Genomic DNA, 10,168 nt, shown 5'->3' with positions numbered 1-10,168 from the left:
AGATGATGATGCGGACAATTTCTTTGAAGTTCTTTGAAGCGTTCCCAAGCTTGGTATAGAAATTCACCATGTAATTGCAGAAAATTTATAATTTCCTTGGTCATCCTCGCCGTTTTTCCCATAGAGAAATACTTATTAAGAAAAGCTTGTGCCAATTGCTTCCATGTTGTGATTGAGGTGCTTGGAAGTGATTGAATCCAATTGCTCGCCTTATCCCTCAAAGAGAAGGGGAAAATACGAAGCTTGATTTGATCCTCTGTCACATTATGGATTTTGAATGTGTTGCATACCTCCGTGAATTTTGAAAGATGAGCGTTTGGATCCTCGCGTTCCAACCCATAAAATTAGCAACGACTTTCAAGTAGTTGAATCGTTCCCGGCTTGATTTCAAAATTGTTAGCGAGGATAGGAGGTGCAAAACATCCATAGTTGGCGTTGTCCACGTTGGGTAAGAAGAATTCACCCAAGGTACGTCTTTCGGGAAGAGGGACAACCCTCTCGTTTGGCCTATTAAGAGCTAGGCCATCATGTGGTGGTGGTGGTGGTGGAACAATCCCCTCGTGATTCAACGGAGGGTTACGGTCGTCCTCCATTGTTTTGGATTTCCGCGCTGTTTTTCGGATACTTCTTTCGAAGAATGTTAAATCTGACTGAAACGGTTCTAGCGGTTTTTTGGCACGTCGTGTATTAGGCATACACTAACCAAAACTCCTGCGCAAACACAAACAAGAAAACCAACGTAAAATCCAAGAATCACAAAGTATAAAAATAACTAAAAATTAAATAAAACCAACTCAATCTAAGAATAAGATACTTTTAATTAATTTAATCGCAATTGCTCCCCGACAACGGCGCCAATAACTTGTTGGCAAATAATCGCAAGTGTACGATATCGCTCAAGTAATGTAACTTGGAAGAACAAGTATCGATCCCACAAGGAACAATGAATTAAACAACTAATTTCTAATATTCTTTAATTGGCTAGTAGAAAAATAAATGGATTTGTGCAAACTAAATAAAATCTAACTTAATTCAACTTCAAGTAATTAAACTAAAAATCTGAATTTAAACAAATAAATTGAGGTTTAAACAATAATGATAAAAAGCTCAAGGATTGACAATTCCAAATAAACTAGTAAAAGAATGGATTAAAACTTATTTAGTGATTTTATTGTGAATCGAGCTATTCTAATGCACCGAATCCCGCTCTCTCAAGCCTCAAAGATTCAAATAAAATCACAACCTAATTAACTAATCAATTATTAACTTGCTCTCACAATATTAAAATTGAATTAAAGAACTAAATTGTAATTATGAAGCAAACTCAACGACTACCTAAATTCCAACCCGCTCTCACGACGTTTTCCTCTAAATTTTTAATCACCTATGTCTATTTAATTAACAATCTCTCAATTAGTTAATTAAACACAAAATCATGAACTAAGTGATCAAATTAATTCAAGCATTAATCTTAGTAATTAAAACACAATTTTACTTACTTAATAAATCCTAATCCAATTCGAAAACTAATCTAAGTGTTCATATCAATCCCCGAACAAAGGATTTAGTTACGCATGCTTATGCTTAAATTAAACAAAGAAGAATATGAAGAATTAAACATAATTAGAATAATAAATATCGGACTTGTCAATTTCGGAAGAATCGTCTAGATTAAACTTGAAATCTTCACAATCGTTCTTGGCAGAAACTAATAATAAACTACTTATAAACTGCTGAGAAACAGAAGCTAAAACGCTATTTTAAGAGAATGAAAATAAAACTAATGTATTCTAATTATTAAAACTAGTCTATTACAAGGTCTTTATATAGAGGAGGAAGCTCTGGAATCTTCTAAATCGATTGACGAATCGAATTTGAAATAGGAGTTTCGGTTGTAGTTGTAAAAGGAGATTAAGTCCAAGTCCAATTCTGATTAGGCAAATTTCACCTCTTTCTCGTTCGTACCTCTCTTTCTCGAACGAGACATGCCTGAATTCTTCATGGTTCTCGTACGTACCTTGGCTTCCCGTTCGAAAAAGTTTTGACCGAGAGAAAATTCTCGTTTGCCCATCCTTGGTTTCGAACGTACCTTCACCTTTTCACTTGGGTCTCGTTCGAGAATGGCTTTCTCGTTCGAGACTCAAGCAAAAACTTCATGGTTCCCGTTCGAGAATTGTGTTTTTCGAACGGGAACAGCTCTTTACTGCACAAGTTTCGTTTGAGACTTTGTAATCTTTTCTTTACGACGTTAATTCCTATAAATTAGCTTCAAATACTCGATTTTCACCTAATTTCAACTGAAACATTAACAAACACCATCAAACATAAAAAATGCCAAATAATGTATAAAATTAGTACTAAACGTGATAAAAACCGAGTAAAATCGACCCTAATTATAGGAGTAAAATACTCCTATCAATCGCCATCGTGGAAAAGCAGACCTATTGGGTCTGCTCTTTTCCGAAGCAGACACAGATAGGTCTGCTCCGACGATGAAAATCAGACTCATCCAGGACTGCTAGGAGGTGAGGAGGAGCAGCTCCTCCAAAATTAATTTTTTTAAAAAAACTTTATGTACTAATTTGTAATTTTTAAAAATAATAAGGATTATTTTAGACTCTTTGTTAGGAGAGTGTGTTTAAAACACGGATTTAGAGTGGATAAGAATGATAGAGGGGCTGATTTGATACGAAAACACAAGTTTTTGGATCTGTTTGTACCAAAAACGGCGAAAATGACTCATTTTATATTTCGTGCCAAGTTGAGGGGGTTAATTGATCTTTGTTCGTTTCGGGTAAGTTGTTTATTAAGTTTTATATGATTCATAAAAGTTTAAAACAATTTCATGAATTTTATATTGGGCCTTAATATGAAATATATTTTTTTCTCAATATTTACTTTTGTACTTATCATTTTAGAATTTTACATTTCATCCCAATTTTTTTAGAACTTTACTTTTCATACTAACTCTCATTTTTCAACATTTTCTTTCATTATTTTTAATTTTTTCACCATTATAATTCTACACTTAATGTTTTCAAATATTTAATTTTTTTAATTTTTAATTTATTTTTTTACTTTTGATTTTGTTTTTGCATGTTGACTTTTTCATCAGTTTTAATATCAATATACTATCAAAAACATTTAATATATTAGATAATATTAATTTTTAAATCGTTTTCTATACTAATTTTTACTTTTTCAACATTGTTTCAATATAATTTTAATTTTTTTATTTTATTTCACGTACACTGTGGTCTTCTTAGTTAATACTAAAATTAATCAAATATCAACACAAAGATCAACATTGTAACATTACAATAATTCAACATCGTGATTGTTTTCTTCACCAATGCTCAAAATAAAAAAATTAACCGAAAATCAACACAATATCAACAGTGTAACATTATAATATTTAAACATCATTATTTGTCTTATTCCTCAATGCTAACACATCATTATTTAGTCTCAGTTTAATTTTTATTGTTTTAGTTAATTTCACGAACAATATTATCTTATTTGCCAATGTTAAAATCAAGTAAATATCAGCTGATTATTAACATAAAAACAACAACATTGTAACATTTCAATAATTAAGCAATCAACCATCATAAAAAAAATTGTGCTGCAAAACAAAAAAATACAGAAATACAACCAAACAGAGTAAAAATGCATAAATAACAGGATTTTATTCCTTAAAATCACAATATTATTTATGTAACTGAAAAATGGTATTATATTCTTTAAAAATAATCTTTATACATGATTAATGAAGAAAATTAGGCTTAATCACCAAAAAATGCCAAACCTATACGTTTTGTGTCAATTATAGTCAAACCTTTAAAAATCAACAGATTTAGCCAAACCTTATATGTTCTGTTTCTTTTTTAGCCATTTTTGAATCGAACCGGTTTTTCTGACACCGTGTCGTCCACGTCACCGCCAACTAAGCAATTGGCTGGCATGTCAGCTGAAATATTTAAATAAGGTTTGGCTATAACTGACACAAAATGCATAGGTTTGGTATTTTTTGATGAATAAAACTAATTTTAAAATTAAATAATTAAATGATTAATTATATTATAATAAAATTCATATATATTTAAAAAATAATATTTTTATTTAACGCTAATTAAAATTAATTTATTTTTACTAAATTTAAATAATTATAATAATTTTTTTTACATATTTGAGGGATATATAATTAATTTAAATTCTAATAAAAACAAAAAATATCATATTCATCTTAAAATTTAATTTTTTTAAATTCCAGTCGTCGGTGCTTTGACACCGCCGCCGTTTGAGACCCAATTGTTCGTCTTCCGACGAACAATCTGAGAGTAATATACACAACAAACATACGACAGTGTTCATAAGTCAACTATACACACATAAATATAAAAATAATTACTGAATAGACTGTTTATTTAAAGGACGAGTTTAATTATTTTCTCATTTTTTTTCTTTAAAAAGTGAAGCTCATTGCGGTGTAATCAATATATATCATGATGTTTATAAGCATAAACGCATATGTCATTTTACTCGGCATAGCCAAAAACTTACCTTAATTTATACATAACTATTTTATTTATTACCTAAATTCAGTCATAACAAGATCTCAACAACATTAAAAATACTAAATCAAGTTCAAAATCATCATAAATATTAAATACTTTCACCAAATTTAATTCAATATTAATTCCTAAGTAATACGTTAATTCATTTTTTTAATTACATATTCATTAAAATATATTTTAATATAAATTTATTAGATTTAATTAGGTTTAATAAAAAATTAAAATTAATTTTAATTAGTATTAAATAGGAAATATTAATTATTTTTAAATATATATAAATTTCATAAATGATATAATCAATTTACTAATTATTAAATTTAAAAATTGGCTTGAATTTAAAATTAGGTTTATTCACCCAAAAAATACCAAACCTATATTTTTTATGTCAGTTATAGCCAAATCTTATTTAAATATTTTAGCTGCCATGTCAGCCAATTTCTTAGTTGGCGGTGACGTGTACGACACGATGTCAAAAAAACCGGTTCGATTTAAAAATGGCTAAAAAAGAAACAGAACATATAAGGTTTGGCTAAATCTGGTGATTTTTAAAGGTTTGACTATAATTGACACAAAACGTATAGGTTTGGCATTTTTTGGTGATTAAGCCAGAAAATTATTGTTCTAATACAATAAACAAAAAAGAGTCAAATAATAGATCTGAAAATAAAGAAGAAGAACAAGAAGGGTGAACTTCAGATCTGAAAAAATAGAAAAACGACAATAGTAACAACGAACGGAGATAATGGATTCGACGGTAACAACAAACGGAGAAAAAAACTTCGGCGACGAGAAGAAAGTGGAACGATGCAAAAATAGATCTGAAGGTGCTGATCTACTTGATTTATAAGTAAACACAGTTGATGATGGAGAAAAAGAACAGTCCGTGAGATATGAGCTGAGAGAGATAGGACTGCGAGAGATATGAGCTAAGAGATGAGAGAAATTGATGATGATAAAAGAGAAAATGATTATAGTTATAAAAATTTATTTGAGAGGATGACATTATATTGGTACCGCATAAAAAAAAATTATTTCTCCCATGTACAGTATTTTTGATATTGAAAAATAAATGTTGTGTAAAAGTAAAAGTTTGACGATATTGATTATTTATGAAAAAAGCCCTTTTAAATTAGCTTTTATATTGGTTCCATAAGGTTTTGAATATAGCTTCTTGTTTATTTCTTAACTGGAAAAATAAATTCTCAAAAGTTATAAAGTATTTCATGGAATATCTGAAATATATATACCATATGGAATAAATCCTCGTCAATTCTATGAACCAAATATAGACTTAATGTCCAAATCTTTGAATACTATCTTCCTCTTCGGGACTGATAACATTGGCCCGCCTATTAGGGTGCCTAAGCTTGAGTGCCAAAAGCCGAGAAACTTGATGAAGTCCACCCCATTTCTCTAATGCTCGTGCAATGTCATACCGCCCTATCATCATGGTCAATAAATATTTAATGCCTCCTATGCTTTCTATCATTATGTCAAACGTCAAACAAAGAATCTTGTATATTACCAGCACGCTCCAAAGATTTTCTGCTCGGCATATATGACGGGTCCATTCCCCAGCTCTGCTGAAATCGACGAATCTGCATCATCTCAAACCACAATTAGTTGAGAAATTCTTAGGTAGACTGAGTCTATCACGTCATCCGTAAACTAAACCACTTATAATGCAACACCTCATTAAAATGAAAATAGGGATGCTACCTCTTCCTGTAAATTCTCAAGATTGTCCCAGTAGCCTTTTGGCTTGCGGCCCTTGTACGCAAGACCAAGATTCATCAACGACGCAATCTTTCTGAATCCTCCCATGCGTGTTATTGCCTTCTCAATATCAACTCTACCATGCGCACGAAGCTGCTTTCGCATCGGCATAAATCCTTCCTGCCCATGTTCTGCTATAAATTTCATCACTTCACACTTGAGAACTTCAATGTCCCTCTGTAAACCTGGAACCCTTGCTCTTTGACTCACCGACTTTGGCTTATTCGAATCGTTCATCTTATCTGTTTCATTCCTATACTTTGTATTGATGTCATCATTGCATGACTCTGATTCCATTTCCAACAAGTTCCTGCCTTCCTTTTTCTCAATGTAATCCCGAATCGCACACATATTCGATGGGAGATCTTCATATATAACCTATTATAAATCAGAGCCATCTCTCAATCCACAACTGACCATAAATTTCCTACTAACTGCCACTAAGAGAATCGAAACTCGGTAAAATTAAATGACAAAAACTACCTCCTCCATGATAGCTTCTGAAAGAAAAGATTCCTTGTGCATTTTTGAATCAACAGTGTATTTTAGCAGTGTGTGATGACTTCCTAATTGTTCCAGAAGCCATTTACCCTGGAAGGAGTCGAAGTCCCCTTCGACCTGCTTAAAACTGATCTCTTGTTCATGCTGTTCGCATAAATCAAGAACAACACGTGCGTGCAGTACCATATACAATAGACCCTTACATCCTTCCTGCGAAAACATGAGTTTCCTTCAGTGATAAAATCTTGTTAAATGTCTCAGCTTCACATAAAAATGCCGGTTATACTAGTAATGAAAAGTTAAATAATTCTGTTACGATAAAATGGTTATTTGATTCTTTATACCTGAAGTATTTGAACTTGGTTGTTTTCTCGCGATAAAATCTTACTAATCGCCAAATTTGGAACTATCCTGAGAATAATGAACATATGAAGTAAAATTAGGAGTCGTACAAATTTATAAAAGCATTATGCAATGAGGATCTTAAGGTTTCAATCAGCAAGTCAATTTCCTGATTGGTAGCATTTGTGTAAGCTGTAAATTCTATAAAGAGAACAATCTTAATGAAAGAATAATTATATTTCATTTTCATTTACTGTTTGTTAAAGATCATTTTCAATTTGATCAAGGTAGTTTAAGTTGTTAAAAGAATTTCTACAGAAAACAAAAAAGCTTACAAAAAGGTTCCTCTGGTCGGTCCACCAGTTTCTAGAGGTGAAGAATTACGAGTTTTGAGCAGTCGAAAGGAAGTCATCTCGACTAGCTTATGATTTACGAGAGGCAACTGACAAAAGCTATGAATCAACCTCACTGCCAGAAGATTTACCCCCTGCCATAGAGGCTGAAATGCAGAACTACAAAACGGTAGTTTTTAGAGTAGTAAGGATCTAATGGAAGATTAGTTTCTGAATCGTTGGAAACGCTGACTGAATGTAGTTTTATGCATCATGGTAAAACATCCATCAATTATTTTCAAGCTCTTTACTTTCTTCATTCTGCAGTATCAGATGTTACTGAAAAGCAAGCTTGGTAGGAAGAATTCCAATATTCTCCTAGTGAGCGGTGCAAAGTCATTTGACATTAAATAGAAATTCTAGATGTCGAGGGAAATGAAAATCAAGTCAATAAGCGAAATGAAGAAGCTACATGGAAAGAGAAGCAATTCAAGTTTAAATAACGAAAAGAAGCCTGCATATGAAAGGGTCACGAAGCTTCAAATGAACGGATATAAATGCAAAAACATTGTCCCTCAAACATCTACAAAAGAGCCCAACAAATTAGAAAAGTTCCAAGACACAAGACCACAATAAGAGATTATTTAAGATCATGGTCTCAGCAGCTATATACATATAACAAAATCAACTCCGTTAACGACCAGCTTCAGCATTCAGATCATATTTTTTTGTTTCCTTTCATGATGTTTGATAAGCACAGAAGCAAGCTTGACTTGTTAATAGTGGTGTACCGGCCATATGGCAAGAGATGAAAGCTAGTTCAACTTTATAGGACAATCGGAACTAAGGTCAAAATACATGTATAACAATTGTTTCAGCTAGAAAAAGTAATAAACTAGCAACATTCATTCTTAGTTTAGGCCAAAATTAGCTTAATGCAGCTCAAAAAACGCTTGCATTTCCATGTAATATAGCATAGAGAGGCCAGGCTAGAATTAGCAATGATGCAAATGTCCTCGACGCTAAATAAACAATTATGCTATTTATCATGAATTTCACAAGAATGTATTAGCTGGACAGCGAATTACAGGTGTTCGAGATATCAAAAATCGACAGGCTCAAAACAGAGTAAAGACTCCTAAAAGTATACTTACTCGGGAAGACTCTCATAAGATGTCAAGACTTTCCAAACTTGATGAACAGGAGCCTTTACAGTAATGGTGGCAACAACACAGCGATGAACCCCTCCATTTTCCTGCAGTTGAAAAACATTCAGTTGTTTTGTAGCATCAATATAAACAAAAATACATACATATGGTGAGTAAAGCAATGACCAAAAGGGCGTCAAATCTACGGAGATGAACTTCGTCGACCATGGAAGGACTATCGAGCCTGCAAACTTTTCCAAAGATGCCCCACTTAGTATTAAAGTGAGTAGTAGTAGTAGTTGCAGGTGGTCGATAAGTTGGTTTCAAATGCTGTTGCGGAATCGAAGTATTTGTCTCAGCTCGATAAGCCAATGCTTGAAGATTCAAAGGAAGATCAGATCGGATAATCCTCTCCAACAAAATAGCAGGAAAGTTGAACCTCGGGATCACGTTAACTTCATAGGATAAGACCGTGGTTGCAGGGGCTGTGCCTGATTGTAACGACCATCTCCCCTCAAACTTCTTGAAGTCCCCATCAACCATACAAAAGTGGAGCTGGAAATGATTTGGGGAGATAGGAAATTCTTGGAGATCCAACACAACACGAGCCTCAATGTGCCAGTAAAGAGCCCTTTGCAGGCCCCTCTGCTCTAGCCATATCCGCCCAGGATGAGGGCAGGCGATGGTGCCACTGCACACGAGATTGGGAATATAATCAGCGAGACGCTCGTAGTCGGTAAGAGCGTCCCAAAGAGATTGGATATGAGAATGGACGGTTATGTGGGCTTTAATTCTTCGTTCCCGCCATGATATTACTTGTACTTCACAGTTCACTTTTCTGTCCACTCTTTTCCATTTCCTTCTCCTCTCGTTCTCGTCATCGTACGCAATTGACACTACTCTACATCTTACAGGCTTTGCTTCAAATGGCTGCAACGATGATGGAAACTTTGAGCCTTGCCACCTCATCATTTTCACACTCCTTTGCACCCAACAACAACATTATCCTCTTCCTCTTTTTGTCCACATAATTTCTTTTTCTTTTTTTTTGCTAATTGTAAATACTCCATTAAAGACTATTTCCTACTTTATTAAATATAAAATATTCACACTTGAACTGGCCAAATTCTAATGATATGTGTATAAGGTTGAGGGTTTGACTCTTAACACTGACGAGCAGTGTGCCTATTTAAAAAATGTCTAATATTAACTCGCGCTAATCCCCGCTAATAATTAGAGTAGGCTATCTTTGACAAAAAAAAAATATAAAATATTCTAATAATTTATTAAAACTACATACTTTCAATATAAAAAAATAAATATTTTATCTTTGTGTTTGTTTGTTCAAATGCTAAATAAATTTGCAAAAAAATTCGTTTAATGTATTTTCGAACTTGTTCATAAACTTGTTTGTCTAGCACCTAAAGCGTAAATTATACAATTGTATTTGAGCTATAAATTTTACAAGTTAAAATTATAAAATTGCATGTGA

At 32.8% G+C, this 10,168-nt stretch overlaps 1 protein-coding gene and 1 non-coding gene across 2 annotated transcripts; one reads left to right on the top strand and one right to left on the bottom strand.

The window, feature by feature from the left end:
* On the top strand, window positions 1-107 carry LOC126658909 (small nucleolar RNA R71). The gene has a single exon (XR_007634475.1). It is a non-coding gene; the product is annotated as a small nucleolar RNA R71 (small nucleolar RNA).
* A 5,625-nt stretch (window positions 108-5,732) lies between these two features.
* On the bottom strand, window positions 5,733-9,736 carry LOC126656560 (uncharacterized). Its single transcript, XM_050351150.1, has 7 exons — window positions 8,863-9,736; window positions 8,683-8,783; window positions 7,199-7,265; window positions 6,837-7,064; window positions 6,297-6,731; window positions 6,103-6,175; window positions 5,733-6,017 (listed from the first exon to the last, which is right to left on the bottom strand). The coding sequence occupies exons 1-7, from the start codon at window positions 9,646-9,648 to the stop codon at window positions 5,869-5,871; spliced, it is 1,839 nt and encodes a 612-aa protein (XP_050207107.1). The 5' UTR covers window positions 9,649-9,736; the 3' UTR covers window positions 5,733-5,868.
* Between the last annotated feature and the right edge of the window lie 432 nt (window positions 9,737-10,168).

This window comes from Mercurialis annua, linkage group LG7 (genome assembly GCF_937616625.2).
Source record: "Mercurialis annua linkage group LG7, ddMerAnnu1.2, whole genome shotgun sequence".
Taxonomy (NCBI): domain Eukaryota; kingdom Viridiplantae; phylum Streptophyta; class Magnoliopsida; order Malpighiales; family Euphorbiaceae; genus Mercurialis; species Mercurialis annua.
This window is presented reverse-complemented; position numbering and strand designations above follow the sequence as displayed.

What these genes read in the sequence shown, in the direction of transcription:
- LOC126656560 (XM_050351150.1), bottom strand. Translation starts at nt 9,648, where the DNA reads ATGATGAGGTGGCAAGGCTCAAAGTTTCCATCATCGTTGCAGCCATTT. An exon ending in TCTTATGAGAGTCTTCCCGA is followed by an intron (nt 7,266 to 8,682) that starts GTAAGTATACTT and finishes CATTATTCTCAG; the next exon opens with GATAGTTCCAAATTTGGCGA. An exon ending in TTGAGAATTTACAGGAAGAG is followed by an intron (nt 6,176 to 6,296) that starts GTAGCATCCCTA and finishes GAGATGATGCAG; the next exon opens with ATTCGTCGATTTCAGCAGAG.